This window comes from Palaemon carinicauda, chromosome 14 (assembly GCF_036898095.1).
Source record: "Palaemon carinicauda isolate YSFRI2023 chromosome 14, ASM3689809v2, whole genome shotgun sequence".
In the NCBI taxonomy this organism is placed as follows: domain Eukaryota; kingdom Metazoa; phylum Arthropoda; class Malacostraca; order Decapoda; family Palaemonidae; genus Palaemon; species Palaemon carinicauda.
Window position 1 is genome coordinate 17,926,739 of NC_090738.1, and position 18,739 is coordinate 17,945,477.

General features: G+C 36.6%; 1 protein-coding gene across 6 annotated transcripts in view; it reads left to right on the forward strand.

Moving 5' to 3' along the window:
- The window catches only part of Tlk (Tousled-like kinase), a 292,570-nt gene that overhangs the window by 258,484 nt on the left and 15,347 nt on the right, over positions 1 to 18,739 (forward strand). For 5 of the 6 annotated variants that reach the window (XM_068386844.1, XM_068386848.1, XM_068386843.1 and 2 more), the window contains exons 9-14: positions 1,397 to 1,438; positions 16,373 to 16,435; positions 17,681 to 17,762; positions 18,024 to 18,115; positions 18,274 to 18,421; positions 18,602 to 18,713. In XM_068386844.1, the coding sequence (XP_068242945.1) occupies positions 1,397 to 1,438; positions 16,373 to 16,435; positions 17,681 to 17,762; positions 18,024 to 18,115; positions 18,274 to 18,421; positions 18,602 to 18,713 (539 nt within the window). The remainder of the gene's footprint in view (positions 1 to 1,396; positions 1,439 to 16,372; positions 16,436 to 17,680; positions 17,763 to 18,023; positions 18,116 to 18,273; positions 18,422 to 18,601; positions 18,714 to 18,739) is intronic. The other variant, XM_068386845.1, reaches the window with a different exon arrangement.

An 18,739-nucleotide genomic window follows, 5' to 3' on the forward strand; every position in this document is an offset into this window, starting at 1 on the left:
TGTGATGTTCTACAGGCTCTCTAGTGCCATATTCTCTGGTAAATTGCACTGATTATAACAATCCTATTGTCAAAGCTTACTTTGTGACTTTGTTCATACTATTATGTTTTGACCTTATAAAAGAGCAAGAACCTCAACCAAATACTTATGAAAGGTCAGCGCTATGCTATGACAGTCAGACCAAACAATGCAGAAATTTGGATCTATCTTCTGTCAGGAAAGAAATTTTTTTTTTTTTTTTTTCAGCATTTGAGTAATTCTTGGAAGCAAAGTTTAAAGTTACTAGACCGTGAAATGTATTATCAATTGTTTAGTTAGACTCCTGGCTTAGGAGAACTACTGTTGTTTCCACCACAATGAAATCCTTTGATGGTGCCTTAATTGGCTGACTGGCACTTGATTTTTTGAAATTTTGATGACATAACACGACAATAGTTTTCAAGTATACACCTGTGAAAGGATGCTTTAGTTAACATTAAACTTGCAGTAATGAGAATTTTTTGTTGTAATAGTCATACTGTACTTGTTCTGAAAGTGATTTTCTGCAGACGAGTCTTGGAGTAATCTAAATGGGTTGTTGTTAGGCTAAGCCAAAAAATTATTTGAAACATCTTAAAGGTGTCACTAATTGTTAAATACACATTTTTTTTTGCATCTTTACAAATGTTTGATTGTATACGTATCACAAGGAAGTGGTTCCACACAGCCTTTCCACTTGTTAATGCTAAAGATCATGAGTTTTTCCTTTTAGAATTTTAATTATGCAAGATGAATGTTTAAAAATTGGGCTATGTAACAGATGATAAATTTGTTTCAGAGGGTATTTAAATGGCTAGAGAAGGGACACATAGGCAGTATCGAGTGTGAGGCCCTTGTTAAAACATGATCAAATAGTTGAAAATACTCAAATTGTCTTGAATTTTAGCTTTTCAGAATGTTAAGAATTATTATTAATTGTACAGATTTTTCCCCTAAACCAATAACATTTGAAAGTGTGTATCATACGATATGAAGTGTTAGTTACTAATTTTATCCTAGTGTAAATTTATTTAACTTTGAGTTCCAATCTGTCCCACATTTGTTTTACATCTTAGTAACTGAATAATCAATCCACCCTTTCCTTCAAAGATTTGCAGGAAAAGATAAGGTGGAAGTGTAAACTTTCATCCATTTCTCTTTTCTGAGTAGAAGCAGTCCTTTTTCCCCATAGCTCTTGGTTGAAGACAAAAATAGGCAATGTTTTCCAGCCCTTAACTATAAAAATGGGTAACTTTCTATTACAAAAATCAGCAATGCTTTACCCACCTCTTAAGCTTTCAACACCACCTGATAGACACACACACAAACAAAAGCTGGGATTTAGAATTAATCTCTTCTTACCTGTTTTTATTTGCAGAATTCTTCAATCCCAGTCTTCTCCGCGCAATCCTCATGACATGTGAGTAATTGAAAGGGCTTTAGAATACCTCAACACCCATCATAACATTTTTTTTTTTTTTCTTATTTGTCTTCAACCTTTCCCTGGCTTGTTAGTGTTTAATCTCTTCTTGGGTTTCTTTTGTTTTTAATTTTTAATAGTTGTGTGTTACTTTTGCCTTGGTTGCTGTGTTAGATATAGGTTAGTCATCAGCTTGAAGGAATTTCACAGGTAATTTTTTCCTCCAAAATATAGTTGTTATATGACGAGGAAACCTTTTAATGATAATTCAAATTGTCTAGGCTTTCATTAATCCATATCTTATTTTCATTTGCAATTTGAATATATATTTCTTATTTTACATTTTAAAGTACAGTACCTGTACAAGGTAACTATTAGTGCTAATTGACAATATAGTACAATAATACCCCACCCTGCGTGCGTTGTTAATTGGTTCCATGAGATGTCACCTGACGTTGGGCGATTTTCGATATATGTCGTACTTTTGCCTCATGGAGTTCCTTATCACATGCAGAATGCAAGTGCTTATATTCTGCTGTAATTTTATGAAAATGTGATATCTATATTAGTAAGCTTCTAATAAGAAGTAAAGTACTTAATCCTTATTTTACAATGTAGAAACCAACGTAAGGTCCGGTAAAACGACCCAACGTTTATTTTATTTTATTTTTGTATTTGTTACTTGAGGAAGAGCGACGTAAGTCAGAACTGTCTCATGTCAAACCAATGTAAAGAAGGGTATTGATGTACTTACGAATTGTGTTTTGTATTGCTTTAAGAGTTACTAGAATATAACAGCTGTATAAGAAACAGCATAACCAAAATACTGTTGAGGGCTGAAGGCCCCAACACCTGGCCATACAAACCCCTTATTTCATTCCATTCTTTCATTCCATTCTGAATAATTTTTTTTAGGTCATAGCATTTTGGCTTTGTGCCATTTCAGTGCTTGAATATAAATGTTCTAAAAATCCTGGGGTATTTTTTTATCTCGCTGAAACAGTTCCTTTATTGTATTTTTTCAGAGTTTGAAGTTTTAAGCCATTTCTATGGTATATGTTGCATGTATCCTGTGATTTAGCATTAGTCATGGTCTTGGTTATTCCTAGTATTTTTCTTGAAAATTGGATTAACTGTTGAAGGAAGTGAAAAAATACACAGGCTTTCTCTTTGATTTTTAATGAAGTTTATATTTTCTCATGATTCGTAAAATATGCATTAAATTGTTGCGAATATTGGCAAGGTTTTGACCAGTGTTTTTATTCATTTGTTATTCACAAAACATCTTTGTTGTTTTGACCATTGATAAATACTGTTTTTTATATATTATTATTACTATTATTACTAGCTAAATCACAACCCTATTTGGAAAAGCAGGATGCTCTAAGCCCAAGGACTCCATCAGGGAAAAATAGCCCAGTGAGGAAAGGAAATTAATAAACTATTTGAAAAGTAATAAACAGTTGAATTAAATTTTTTAAGGACAGTAACAACATTAAAACAGATCATTAATACATCAACTATAAAAAGATACTTATGTCAGCCTGTTCAACATAAAAACATTCACTACAAGTTTCAACTTAAGAAGTTCTACCAATTCAACTACTCTTATTTAATAGTACTACAAACATCTGCGTCCATAAAAGTAAAATTAGTTCGTCTGAATTGTCCTAACACGTCATTTAATTATAAAATTTGTTATTTCTATACTCATCTCGATGCTGCCTCTTAAAATGAAAAAATTACCCGTTTGCTTTCCTTCCCTTATACTAATGCCTCGTGTCCCAACATTTCCAAAGTGGCTGCTTTTATCTGCTTTTTTTTTTTCACTAGGCATATTCAGTAAGCTTTTCTATAATAAAGAAGAAAGTGATTGCGCAAGGAAACATATCCTAACAATATAGGCAATCATTCACACTGAACAGTTAGATTACTACTCACACACCAAGTGATATTTAATAATACTGTATGCTCTTAACAATGCATAAACACTATGGTGGGCTATGAAATATAGGTACTATATAAATTATGCACTTGCATGTATAGACAAATAGAATAGAAAACCTTAGGATGAAAAATACACTTGAAATTCACATTATATTACTTTTTGTATGGGAATTTCAGAGGCTCACGTCGAATTTTCGTGATAAGAGTTTTTTCATCATATAGAATATCTGCACATGTGCAATGATTCTTGATATTGGTGATACAATTTTTTTTCTACAAATAGGTGTGTATATTCTTGGTAATGCATAATTTATAAGCAGTCGGCTTATGAAAGGAAATAAAATCTCTCGGCTATCACTGGTGTTCCGTTCCTGTTCTCCCACCACCTACAATGGCTGGAAAACCATCAAATAGAAGAAATCTTTGGCATATTTTTATCAAGTTTATGACTTGGCATGTGTATTCTTGCTGGTACAAAATATTCTCTAATTAATGTTTTTTATCAGTTTTGAGTAAATTACAATTTGATATAGATTCTTTGCGAGACATATCAGTGTAATTTCTTATTATGTATAACTGTACACACAATGTTTTCAATTGTAGTGGATTACAGATGGGAGGAAAGGAAAGTCGTCATTCAGCTTAAAGAAGAACACTTCGTAATCTTAGCCTATCTAGTTAAAATGCACATGACACGTTATTTCATGAATTCTATTACAATCTTTCTTTTCAAGAAAATGTTAAAAAAAGAGAGGAAGAACAGGTATTACAACAGGTGATTATTTAATTTTTTGTTTTGTGTAAACAGGTGTGTATATTCTCAATAGCAGTTGTGGTCAGATGACGAAAACAATGTCATCATCATCATCATCATCATCATCTCCTCCCATGCCTATTGATGCAAAGGGCTCGGTTAGATTACGCTATTTGTCTCTATCTTAAGCTTTTAAATCAATACTTCTCCACTCATCATATACTTCATGCTTCATAGTCCTCAGCCATGTAGGCCTGGGTATTCCAACTCTTTTAGTACCTTGTGGAGCCCAGATGAAAGTTTGGTGAACTAATCTCTCTTGAGGAGTGCAAAGAGCCAGCCAAAACCATCTCCTTCTACCCTTCATCATGATCTCATCCACATACAGTATGACACTCGAGTAATCTCTCTTATAGTTTCATTTCTAATCCTGTCCTGCCATTTAACTCTAATATTCTTCTGACCATGAATGGGAGGTAAATCAGTTGCTGTTTCCGGATGATACTGTACTGGTTGCGGACGCAGAAGAGAAGCTTGGCTGATTAGTGACAGAATTTGGAAGGGTGTGTGAAAGAAGGAAGTTGAGAGTTAATGTGGGTAAGGGTAAGGTTATGAGATATACGAGAAAGGAAGGTGGTGCGAGGTTGAATGTCTTGTTGAATGGAGAGTTACTTGAGGAGGTGGATCAGTTCAAGTACTTGGGGTCTGTTGTTGCAGCAAATGGTGGAGTGGAAGCAGATGTACGTCAGAGAGTGAATGAAGGTTGGAGTGGTGGGGGCAGTTAAGGAAGTAGTAAACAATAGAGGGTTGGGCATGAATGTAAATAGAGTTCTGTATGCGAAAGTGATTGTACCAACTGTGATGTATGGATCAGAGTATGTGGGGAATGAAAGTGACGCAGAGACAGAAATTGAATGTGTGAGATGAATGAGATGAATTGTCTAAGGAATATGGCTGGTGTATCTCGAGTAGATCGGGTTAGGAACGAAGTAGTGAGGGTGAGAACGGGTGTAAGAAATGAGTTAGCAGCTAGAGTGGATATGAATGCGTTGAGGTGGTTTGGCCATGTTGAGAGAATGGAAAATGGCTGTCTGCTATAGAAGGTGATGAATGCAAGAGTTGATGGGAGAAGTACAAGAGGAAGGCCAAGGTTTGGGTGGATGGATGGAGTGAAGAAAGCTCTGGGTGATAGGAGGATAGATGTGAGAGAGGCAAGAGAGTGTGCTAGAAATAGGAATGAATGGCGAGCGATTGTGACGCAGTTCCGGTAGGCCCTGCTGCTTCCTCCGGTGCCTTGGTTGACCGCGGAGGTAGGAGCACTGGGGGATTTAGCGTTATGAAGCTTCATCTGTGGTGGATAACAGGAGAGGGTGGGCTGTGGCACCCTAGTAGTACCAGCCAAACTCGGTCGAGTCCCTTGTCAGGCTGGGAGGAACGTAGAGAGGAGAGGTCCCCTTTTTTTATTCCTTTGTTTGATGTTGGCTACCCCCCAAAATTGGGGGAAATGCCTTGGTATATGTATGTATTCTTCTGAGGGCTTTGTTCTCAAATCTACAAAATCTGTTGGATATTGTTTCATTGTCATACCACATCTCATACAGCTAGAATGAATGACATTGCTTTGTAAGCCTAGCCTACCATCAAAATTGATAAATGATTTATTTTATCTATTTCATTGTCATTTCTTCAATTTAACATTATTTTATGATAACATTGATGTCTTATACAAAGACCAAGTTATGTTGATAGAAAAGTTATATACTGTAGGTTAACTACATATCTGGATTCCTAAGTCAAGTTAAAAATTTTTGGTGTATCTTCTAATGAAGGACCTGGCTGCTCATGCTTGTGAAATACCTTAACTGTATTTATTTTTTGCAACTGATCAATCCCTTTTCCCTCAAGTATGGCTAAAGATATTGTATTTATAGTGGCGCTAGTGTGTAAAAAAAAAAAATATAGGGACTCGACCCTTTCCCCATTTTTGTTTAGTACCTGTCTAATAAGACAATTGCCCTGTGTGCACAGATCCCTAGTTAAAGACACTTCGACACATTGGATGTATGATTCCAACTCATTTACCCCATTGGCTCTTGTGGATGGCACTTCATAGTTTGACTTGTATGGTGCTCTTAATAGTATTAAATGTTTAATGTCATCTTTCATTTGGGCCCTTTGCTGTATTACTTTCTGCATTTTACTTTCATCCATTACTCTGTCCAGTATATCCATAGTACTGTGTTTTACAGTAGTAAGCCCTTAGGCTTCCAACTCTCTATCTTTTCCTTTTTATTTATTACCATTGGTTTTTTCAATCTTTTAATCCAGCTTGTCATACTCCAGTTTTTACCTTACATAGTTCACTGATCTAGTAAGAGACTTGGTAATGTTTTTATTTTAATTATAATCTTGTTTCTTCCTTTCCATTTCTAAAATCATTCAGTGTAGTATTGTGCTGAAATTATATCATCTTACTTGTTATTGTCATGATTTGAAATAGTTGGATATTTGTAATGTTTATATTACAGTACAACATGTTCACCAAGCTCATATCCAGCTGAATACTTACCATAAGAGAAAAACTCTAATAAATATTCTAGTAAGAGAAATCTCAACAAAATTCCTTTTTAGGTGTTCATGAGAGGGAGAAAAATACAGTATTGTACTGTTTATAAGATTTTCGCTTCTAACTACCTTGAAATTTTATTCATAATTATGCCCTCTATGATGATTGTTAAAATTTCTCAATACATTATATCATGTTATATACTTGACTGTACTACATTCTTAAATTTTTATGCATTTTCATGATGCTAAAAATTTCCTTTTTTAAGAAGCAACTAACTCATCGCTCATATACAGTACAATATTAATGCTATTTTCAAGGAATGTTAAAGAAAATTTTGAGATCCTCTGAAAGTAGAATATTCATATGAAACTCACCTGATGTTCATAATGCTTCTGTTGTGAAACCTGGTTTTATATCAATATACACCCTAAACTAAAAGTTTTCCATTAACTTTACTTCAATAGGCTTAGACCTTAGTAAGTACACAATTTACTTCAATAGGCTTAGACCTTAGTAAGTACACAATTTACTTCAATAGGCTTAGACCTTAGTAAGTACACAATTTCCTTCAATAGGCTTAGACCTTAGTAAGTACACAATTTACTTCAATAGGCTTAGACCTTAGTAAGTACACAATTTTCGGTCTTATGGTAGCTCTGCTAATCTTCTCAAAATGGATGAGTTTTCTTGGAATTGGGATTATTTTGTTTCTGGACAACTAGCTATATTTTTAATATTTTGTTAGAAAGAATACAGGTTCAATGAGTGTGGCTATTTGGGTTGCTGGGAATGTAGGGAGTCCTGGTCAATTAGAGGCGTTTTTTTTTTTTATTCCAACTCAGAGGAATTTGTATTTGGGAATAACAGCAACAGTTCCTTTTTGGGCTTTTCTATTACTGTATGAAAGAGGTTGTCTTTTTATTTATTTCTTGGAAAAGTTCAAGAGGATCAAGTAGGTGTCAGTCAAGAAGGGTGATGCTTCTAGGAACAGTGGCTTCTTTAGAGAAGTTTGTTCTCATGAGTTGCTTAAAGATGAGAACTTTCCCTTATATCTCAGTTGGAAATAGAATGAGATCTAATCTGGAGAATTTTATTCCACTGATGTAGAATCAACTTCAATTACCGAGTTGGTGGAAGCATCCATGTCTGTTATAATGGGGAGTTTCCTTAGAAGTAAGGATTCCAGACATCTCTCCTCATGGAAGTTTCTCAGGACGATGTGGCTCAGTTCTAAATTATCTTCATTTATCAGTTGAAGTGCTCAAGGTACTTTAGGCTTAGGAGTTGTTGGTATGGGAAAGGTAGTGGCTGTGTTTTCAGACAGTATGATAATGTTGGCTTATATTCGGGACTGGGTAACAATTTCGGAATCCTTATCTTTAGAGGAGATTATCTTGAATGAAGTTGAGGGGATTAATCCTTCTACCTCAATTAAATTCCAGGGAAGTTCACGTCTGAAAGCATCAGTTGAGAAGGAAAAAGATTTTTTCAAACTACTTTTTTCCAGGTGAATTATTTATCCCTCTCGCTGGTTACGCCTCAATTTTTCTTTGCCTACACATATACCGAATAGTTTGGCCTATTCTTTACACGTACACCTTACAACACTGAAATTATCAAACTATTATTTGTTCAAGGGGCTAATTACTGTTCTGTAATTGTTCAGTGGCTACTTTCCCCATGTTTTTTTCTTTTCAAAACTATCCTTACTGTCCTCCCTTCAGTTGAAGTGGCTATCCTGGAGGGTATTTAGTCTTGCATGGTGTATCGGCTCCTCCGTGTTGACCAGTCTTCCAACTTTATTCTATAGTCTATGGGTTTGATCAATCACTTTATTTATATTTCTGTACATAGTTTTTTTATAATTTTTGTTAATTTAGTTTTCAATTATGAAGTATTTATTTTATTACCATTAATTCTTATGCTGTCTGGAGATATTGAGCGAAATCCGGGACCAGCACGTCCTAGATTTCATTAATGTCGTCTACTGCATTGCAATATTCATGGTCTTCATGCAAATACTCAAAGTCCTTACAGTTGCGTCCAGACAGTATGATATTCTTTAGTGCTCAGAAACCTTTGGTTTTTGAGGCACTCATCTGAGCTACTTATAACTGGTTTTAAGAAGCCCATAATTTTGAAATGCGATGCTATTCCTGAGGGGCAGGGGAATGGCGGTGTATATTAGGACTGAGTACCTTGCTTCTCATAAGTCCTGCTATGAATGTGGAGGTCATGAGATTCAGGTAATGAAAGTTTGTGGATGGCATAACAACTTTTATTTGTGTTTGATCTACCAGAATCCAGACATGAATGATCCTATCTTCGATTGTCGTCTTACCATTAAGGCTAAGATACAAGATGATGATAGAAAGGCTTCTTTTGTCTTTCTTGGTGATTTCAATGCTCACCATAGGGAATGGTTAAAATCTGTTTTAACTACTGATCGCCATGGTTTAAGAGCTTTAGACTTTGCCTCTGAATCAGACTGTGAGCAAATCATAAGTGAAGCTACTCACAGGTCTGGTAATTTCTTGAACCTTGTATACACCGACTCCCCTAGTGTTATAACAAGTAAGGCTGGTTTTCCAGTTGGGACATCAGATTATGCCTTGATTTCATTAGTTGTGAAGACTGAGCAGCCTGACCCTGATGTACGATTTATATAAAATCTCTAGTAGACTGCTTTGGGATGTTAAGTGATCTTCTGGGTCAGAATTGGTCACAGTTGTATAGTAAGAGTTGATCCTGTTATCCCTTTGATTAAGAATCTAGTCAACATAATTGATAGGCGTATCCCTTCTCCTGTGCTAAGGTACCAAGTGAAGGACAAACCATGTTTCAATGATGATTTTCAATGGGCATATTTGGAGAAGCAGGAGGTCTATCCTCTTTGGAAGGGTAACATGTGAGATTAAACTTGGAATAACTGCTCAGCTTAGAGTTTTGCTCAGGGAGTTTAGGCTTCAATTGAAAAGGAATACAATTTGACTATAAAAGAAACCCTTTCTGGTACAACCCAGGAACATAAGTGGTGAACTACCCTTAAATCTGCACTCTTTGGTGTAGATGCAACAGTTCCTCCTTTACTTAAACCAGATGGCTCTGTCACCCTTTTGGCTGATGTGTTTGACAGTAAGTTGAGTAATGAGAAACTTGGACTTCCTCATTCTTGTTTTCTTGAGGCTAAACTAACCAGTTTAGCTTTTCGATTTTGTCAAGTTAAAGCTCTCCTGATGGAACTTGATACTTATGGAGGTGTAGACCCAATTGGTATTTTTCTTTGTTTTTTATAAAGACTTGCAGATTTCTTAGCTCCAAAGTTATGTTATTTTGCCCAAATTAGCAAGAACATGAGCTTTTAACGCTTGATAATTGGTAATGTTACTCCACTATATTAATGTGTTTGTGGTAGCTCAATTCCAGCTGATTATACTGATTACCGTCCTATTTCCATAACTCCCACATGATCTGAAGTTTTTGTACATCTTTTGGCAAAACGTCTAATCAGGTTTGCTGAAGGTTATCATATGTTCCCTAGTTTTCTATTTTGTTTTCCTAAAGGTCTTGGAGCATGTGATGCCCTTCTAACAATCTCCAATGTGGTACAGAAATCCCTTGATTTTGGCCAGAAATTTTGTATGATTGGCCTTGATTTTAGTACTGCCTTTGACAGTGTTAATCATGAGGCCCTTGTTTTCAAACTTTTATTTAATATATTTTGAATTTGTAAGGATAAAGTAAGTAAATCAACTTTAATAATTACATTTTTATTACATAACCAAAACTTGGTAAGGTAGCTATTGCTGCAAAGGCTAACCTATACACAGATGCATAAGTGCGTTCGTTTGTTCATGACCAGTGGTGGAACGTAAACAAAGCGATGATTTCAGTTTTGGGTGGCATCTTTAGCAAAAGCATGATATAAAGTTGTCTTTATTTAATTTATTTATGATTTCTAAGTACCTGTATACTGCAAAAGCATATCAACCAATTTAGATGGAACAGGGGACAATGACAGTGATAGACTATAGTGCAAACAAAAGCAAGGAAGATGATCCCCATAATGATGCTGTTCTGATGAATTTTGTTAAAACTTTTTAATAGTTTGAATGGCAGTGTTGATTTTGATGTTTTTTTTTTTTTTATTTCAAGTGTATTGAATAATTATTTAAACTTATTTGCATCATTGTTTTCCTGTATACCATATTGTAGGTACTTATAACCTGATCCTCCGTGTTGGCTGCATCCTCGATCACAGATGGATCTGTGGGGGGGGGGGGACTATCCCTCCCGGGGAAATCCGCAGAGAGTAACTATCTTGTTGTGCCAGCGGCTGCATCCGTAGCTTGGATGGAGCCGGTGAGACAAAGGGCATGGGCGCCATGCTGCTGGGTCTCCGCTGTACGGATGGAGCCGGTGACTTGCCGGGCAAAGGCAAGGGAAAGTTGAAGTGTGCCAACGGCTGCATCTGACGGGTGGACAAAACCGAAGAGACACTGGGCAAGGGCGCGGAAGCGGCTCCAGCGGCCACCAAGGCAGGCACTGGAGCGGCAGGAGCCCTGCTCGATCCGCAAGGGGGAAAAGCCACTTTAATATACTTCCTCTTGGAAGAATTCTTCTTATTCTTCCTTCTCGTAATCTTGGCCTTCTTCCTCGAAGGGCCTGCGTATGAGCTCGCCTTCTTCCTCTTAGACCTCTTCCTCTTCCTTCTTGCCTCCCGGCCGCTGGAATCCTCCGACGATGACGAACTGTAGGACGAGGAATCGTTCGAGGTAGATGAAGAGGAAGCGGAGCTGTCTGAGTCCTCTGTGTCTTCTGCCACTAACCTAGGGTCTTGTGATTGTGCTACCGGGATGACGGGCTGCATGAAGTCCGGTGGTAGAGAAGCCGAGGGCGCTTGGGGGCGTGCGTAGTCCCCCTCGAGAGGCAAACCAGCCCGCAAACTCCTCCTCTTGCCCCATGGGTGACCTGAAGGGTGTCCTTGGTGCCGTCCACACAATGGAGTCAGGGTCTAAAGAGCACGTGGCCTACCTTTCTTTGTCTAGCCCGCCCCCGGAAATAGCTGTTCCTGCAAAACACTGCCACGATGGGGGGGAAGGAGCTGTTTCTGACCTCCCCCACACCGGGTCTTCACTGGAGACGTCTCCTGACGGCACCAGAACCTTGTCCACAGAACACACTTCCGCCACCCTAGCAGACCCCCCACTCATCTGCCTAGGCACAGTACAATTAGCATCCCCGATAACAGACTCGTGGGGAACGGCAATGGGCCGTTTCCCCGCAACGGACCCTCGTCCCCTACTCTGGGTAGGGGAAGGGGAAGGAGAACCTCTCTCTGAAGGCGATGTCAAGGGCGAGCTGATACCTGCCTTCCTAGGAGACTGTTTTGGCGCCTTCTTCTTCTTAGTTACGTATAAGGTCCTCTGCAACTCTGGCCAGGAAGCACACTCCGGACACGTGGAGGCAGGCGATCACACACTGCCTCTACACGAGGAGCACAACGTGTGCGGGTCGACATCGGGTTTAGACAGCCAAGCCCCGCAAGACTTACCGGCCTTGGGCCTGGGACAACGATGTTGAGATTCCATACGGGAATACACGAACACAAGCAACACAAGTAACACAAGGAAAGGATGGGAAAGCACAAAGGGAAAACGTGGAACACAATGGCGGGTCGGACGGGATGTGAGAGAGAGCGGCGAGATGTTATCTACGCCGCGACCAGATGCTTACTGGCGACTCAGACCTAGCAGCGTGCTCTCGCATGCTGACCCTGGGTCACCTCAGGGCGAGTATCCATCCACCGCGGAGGGACCCGACAAGGGAAAACGGAGATAAAGGAAACTACACAAAATTCTTGGTCGGTTAGGGAGGATATCCCAGATACTCCTAAGAAAGTAGTTTGAGTTAAGTACTGTTAGGAAAAATACAAATTACTTGAAGTTTGTGATTTTACTTCAACATAAAACTATACCTTAATTAAAATTAGTATATTACATGGTTTTAAGTCAATCCTTCAAAACTCTTCACATTCATCACTTTCTGGATCAGAAAGTTTCTCAAACTAAAGGTGATTCGTCGCAAATTCTGTTGTATGGATTCCAGTCCGTATCCGGTGAGTCACTGTCGTCTTCGTCCTCGCTATTGTACAAAACATCATCCTCAGTACCATCCATAGCATTTGATATCCAGCTTTTTTTAAATGATTTTATTACTCTTAAATTTAACAGTCCCCATGCTTTCACAACAAACTCACAAAGAGCATCCAGTGATAAGCATGGTCAGTGCTTAAGTTGTTTGGAACATTTTGAATAACTCAGCCATGCTTACATTTGGCCATAAGCATGACGAAAGGATCGATGTTATTATTTTTGTTGATATTCATGTTAATACTGTGCTTCATTTCATGTTTTTCTTTATTTTTAAGGTCTAGGTAAGTGAAACAACGAATACCCTTGGAGTTTCAATTTTTAAAGGTCGTCTTATAGTACCTACGACGTGAGCTAAAATCAAGAAATTTTGCCTAGAATTTGAGGGTCGTCTTATTTGTAGGTCGCCTTATACGCCCAAATATACGGTAGTTTAGTGCAAAATATGGGGGAAGATGTTGAATCCTAACAAAACTCAAAGTATAATTGTAAGTAGGTCAAGGACAGTGGCTCCTCAACATCCAGATCTCAGCATTTAGTTAATTCTAATAGTCAGACCTTCTCCGTTATGAGGCTCAATACTACACAGTATTATAGAAGTTTTATTCCAGCTATGACCAAGTTGTGGAAGGATCTTCCTAATCTGGTAGTTGAATCGGTAGAACTCAAAAATTCAAACTTGCTGCAAATGTTTTTGTTGAGCAGGCTTACACAAGTCTTTTTATAGTTTATATATGAAATGTCTCTTTTGATGTTATTGTACTGTTTTTAAAATATTGTATTTTAATTGTTCATTATTTTTCATATCCTTTAATTATTTCCTTATTTCCTTTCCTCAATGGGCTATTTTTCCCTGTTGGAGCCCTTGGGCTTATAGCATCTTGCTTTTCCAAGTAGGGTTGTAGCTTAGCTAGTAATAATACTAATTAGTAGGGAAGACCAGACTTGTCCAAGTGGTCTTCCCCACCAATTATGCACACATTTTCCAGATCTTTAGCATGGAAGATGATTCCCTGTTACAGGGCTTGTCAAATCTGGATCTGGACACTTCTTCCTTTCTCCATAATTCGAACTACCTGTATGATAAAATTCCATGTCTGAATTACAGGATGATTCTAGGAGCTCTCTTTTACACTCAGACAGTGGTTTACAGATCACTGTCTTCTGTTGTTGGAATATCCAAGGAAGTTGCAGTGCAAGACCAAGCTTCTCAGACAACCAGTATCAAGGTCGGAACACCCAAACCCATGTGCGTTACATTTAACCGCAGGGAAATGGTCCACCATATTCTCAGGGACAGGATTTTTCAAGTCCGTAAGGTTGTCTATTTTAGGTTTTAATTGACTAATAACAATGAGATAATATCCAACAGATTTGAGAACAAAGCCCTCAGAAGAATATTGGGAATTAATGGCCGGACAGGATTAGAAATGAAACTAAAAGAGAGATTATTCGAGTGCCATATGTGGATGAGATCATAGAGAGGTGTCTTAGCACTCCTCAAGAGAGATTAGTTCACTAAACTTTTAACTTGGCTCTACAAGGCACTAGAAGTGTTGGAAGACCCAGGCCTATATGGCTGAGGACTTTGAAGCGTGGAGTCGATGATGAATGGTGAAGTATTGATTTAAAAGTTCAAGATAGAGACGACTCGTGAAATCTAACCGAGGCCCTTTGTGTCAGTAGGCATAGGAGGAGATGATGATAATGAAGACTAATCATTTGTATCCAGGGCAATAGAATATTTATTTTGGTTGGTACAAATCAAGGAATGTTTCAGTGATGAAAAGTTTTTGCAATCTTGCTATGAAAGGAAACTTCATTTCAGGAATTGAGGGTTGTAGATCTATGCTGAATAGTGTACTTAATCATCTCTGCCTAGTTATTTATTAGATATTGTTGCAGTTGTATTTAAGCCTTTGATGTTGAGAAACCTTTGGTTGTTTATTGGAAACTAAATGTAGTATTACAATATTTAAAGAGTGTTTTGAACGTTGATTAGGATTTCGCTCTATCATCAACTAATTGCATAGGTGAACTACAAGCTCTTTCATATAATGTATATTTTGGAGAAAATAAAACTATTTTATCTCTTTTTACCTACATTCCCAGCTAAGAATTATTTTAAGGTGAAGGCGTGCCTCAATTTTTTTCATATTCCCTCTTTGGAGAAGTATGTGTATGATATTTCAGAGAATAGATTTCTTTACATTATGAGAGCTGTTGAGTGTTATTTGGACAAACCTAAAAACACTAGAGTAAAGGTTCCTAATTTGTTTTGTGGAGTTAGGGCTTTGAATCATCCTTTTACCTAAAATGCTGTAATTTCTTGCTATAAAACCAGGCTTCGAGAGAAGCACAATGAACATCAGGTGAGTAAAGAAATAATGGATTTTATTATTAAAATTCTTTTTTCTTGTCTGTATTTAATTGAACAGATAAGCTAAAATTACTTTATTTGAATCAATAGACATTGCATCATATTCTGTATGGTTTTTAGCCCAAATTGTTCAAGGTAGATGAGAGTGAAGGCAATGCTGTACATGTTACGCATCATAAAGGGAAGACCTATAATGCTGAAGTATTTACAATGATATTTGTATCCCTTAATGGAAGCATATTGACATATAAACACGCATTTTATCATGGTTCAATAGAACATTGCTTGGTTAGTGTACCTGCTTCATAAAACAATTATTGTGCTGTTCAAGTAAGTTTTCATTTATGTCATTGTAATGTCAAGTACAAGGTTATGCTGCATTTCATAGTTAATATTTTGTTATAGTTGAATGTTGAGTTTACTACCCATGAACTTATCTTACACAGAAACAAGAGGAGTAAAGGGATAGTGTCAGTTTTATTTACTAGAGGTAGATGTGCTTAATAATGGAAGAAAATGTAAAAAAGGTAGAATTACCTAATGGTCTTGGCCCAATATCACATTTCATGGGAAATTATAAAACTTGTCAGTTTGAAAATTACTGAAGCTTGAAGTTTAACTGCTCACTGAATGTATTTATTTCAATGTTTCATGTTGGATCTTGCTAATTCTTAATAATTTCCCGTGGATATTTCCTAGTATATACATTGACTCAGTTTTATTAATAAATACATATCCAAGAATATTATGTAGATGTACACACATTTACTGTACTGTATAGGCCTTGTGAACAGTTAATTTCTTTCTCAAATACAGGTCAGATGATAAGCAATTACTTTTATATGTTTTGATCATCATTGCAAAACTACCACACAGAGAGAGAACGCAAGACTGTAGAATGGGAATATACAGTGTGTAATTCGGTGGTTTAACAATTATCACATGGGAATCATTGGCAGATAGTTTTAAATTGTACAGTGTATTTATACATATAGTTGCCATTTCATTTACAATGGAACATGATACTTGTATGACCAAGTTCTCTCTCTGTGATTTAAAAGAATTCCTGCACTACTGTCCTTTGTTTGGTTTTGAGGAAAATGTTTTTTGCTGAAACCCAACTCTTTCTCAGGAGGTGGTTTGGTGGTATCAGCCAAGCTGCCAGATGCTTGCATCTTTCTAAACCTCTATCAGAGTAAGCACACTTCAGTTTTAGTACCATTCTTGTGATCAAAAGTAACTTGAATTTACCAAAGCGGCTGCATGCGCACACCCTCAAATGTTCATAGGAGAGGCAATGTAAGTGGCAGGGAAGGAGTTGGTAAAACAGACCAATAATTATGTATAAAAAGAAAGCAGGTCAGGCTGCGGTTTTGTTGCAATGGTTGTTTTTGTTCTTTTATGCAGAGTTATTGGCAATAGATTTTTTTCTGTTAACCTGCTTGATTCTTGTTTCTCTTATTGCTGCCTGCGCATGTAGCCGTAAGAGGACTTTGTAGAGTACTCTAATCATTCTCCTTTCAGTTACATTGATTACCCATGGTAGAAAGACTCGCATTTCAAGATAAATAAGGTTATATGATTCACTTATCTGTTTTCTTTATACTGTACACTAATAAGGATGGAAGTATTAATTTAAGTTGTTGAAAGGGGAATAAGAAAGAATGGACATGTGAATTTTATTGTATCTAATTACATAGTCATTAGGGGCACAAATTGTATGTATTGCAGAGTATTCCTTCCAAAATGTTGAAGTAGTGTGTAAGTGACACTCAATCATACAGAAGGAAGTAAAAGAAGGAATCATTGCAGTGTAGTGTTTTGGAACAGTAAAAGAAAGTTATAGTTTTGCATTAATATATGATTTTAATGATTTGAAGTGACAACTATTTCTGAATCATTGTGTGATGAACAAAAATAGTGTACACTCAGTCTTTGTATACTAAGTGTTTTGACTTCTATAACTGTCATGTTTGTTACACAATTTCCAGGAAGACAAGATATTGCAGTAGCAATTCCATACTTTTAAAGTTTTATTCATCTTAGTTTACCTTATTTGAAAGGCTTGACAGTTGAAGGAGCGGAAACTCCCAAGTGTCATGCTGAAAGAATAACCTTACTCGATTGTAAAGTTTCAGACAAAAATAGTTTGGTATTATTATACATTAAGATAATGGTTTGGAGTAAGAATGCCACATTGCCTTCCTATAAGTATTGTAATTGGTATATATTTTTAAAAGTACACCACTAATGATTTGTCTTAGTATACAAAGAATTTTGACTTGTACACAGCACCTTGGCAATTTACTATCATAGCACTGAGCTGGTAATAGGTTTGGCCATGCATACATGGTACTGACATGCAGTTTTACTTTTTATCTAGACGGGGGAAATGGAAATATAGTGAAATAAGTTTTTTTTTTCTTTTAATTTTTTCCAGGTTCAACAACCATCCTGTGCTTAACGACCGGTATCTATTGCTCATGTTACTAGGGAAAGGGGGATTTTCAGAGGTTCACAAGGTAATGTGTTTATAGTCTCTCTCATTTTCTTAAAACATATTCAAATGAAAAACATACGAGTTTAGATAGCAAGTACTGTACTAATCTGGATGTAAAGTTTTGAGTAATTTAGTTGACTGAAAGAATTGCAAGTGAAATAGGATGTATTTGTGAATATGATAGAAATGTTTAATATGTTTTACCATCTTAAAACCTTTTGTATGCTTAACATAATTTTTATTGTATCATTTGGAATGTTGAATTATTTTCTTTTACTTTTAGGCCTTTGATCTAAAAGAACAGCGATACGTAGCTTGTAAAGTCCATCAGTTGAATAAGGAATGGAAAGACGATAAAAAAGCTAATTATATAAAGTAAGTACCATTTTTATGTATATACTCATGATTTTCTTGAATTGAATCCAAATAATGAGTTTTCAAAGGATGTTACTCTGTTTAACTGGATGTTTTACTGTATTGTTTAAGCATTTTAATAGGAATATCATAACTAACAAAGTTTTTTTTTTTCACAGACATGCTATTAGAGAATATAACATTCAAAAAAAGTTAAATCATCCGAGGATAGTCAAATTATACGATGTATTCGAAATTGATGCCAATAGTTTTTGTACAGTTCTTGAATATTGTGATGGGCATGACCTCGACTTCTACCTGAAACAGGTTTGATATTTTTATCTGTATTAAATTTACAAACTGCTAAAATATATGTACTAAACCTTGAATTTACTTGAAACATTGTAGGGACCTTAATTCTCTCAAACTTTAAGGTGTAAAGTTATTATTTTTCAACTATTCAAGCTCTAGAAAGCAAGATTTTTCATGTCTAACATCTATTTTCAGCACAAGACAATTCCTGAGCGAGAAGCGAGGTCGGTTATTATGCAGGTGGTATCTGCGCTGAAGTACCTGAATGAAATAAAACCTCCAATCATTCATTATGATTTAAAACCAGGTTGGTTCAAGATATTTTTATATGTA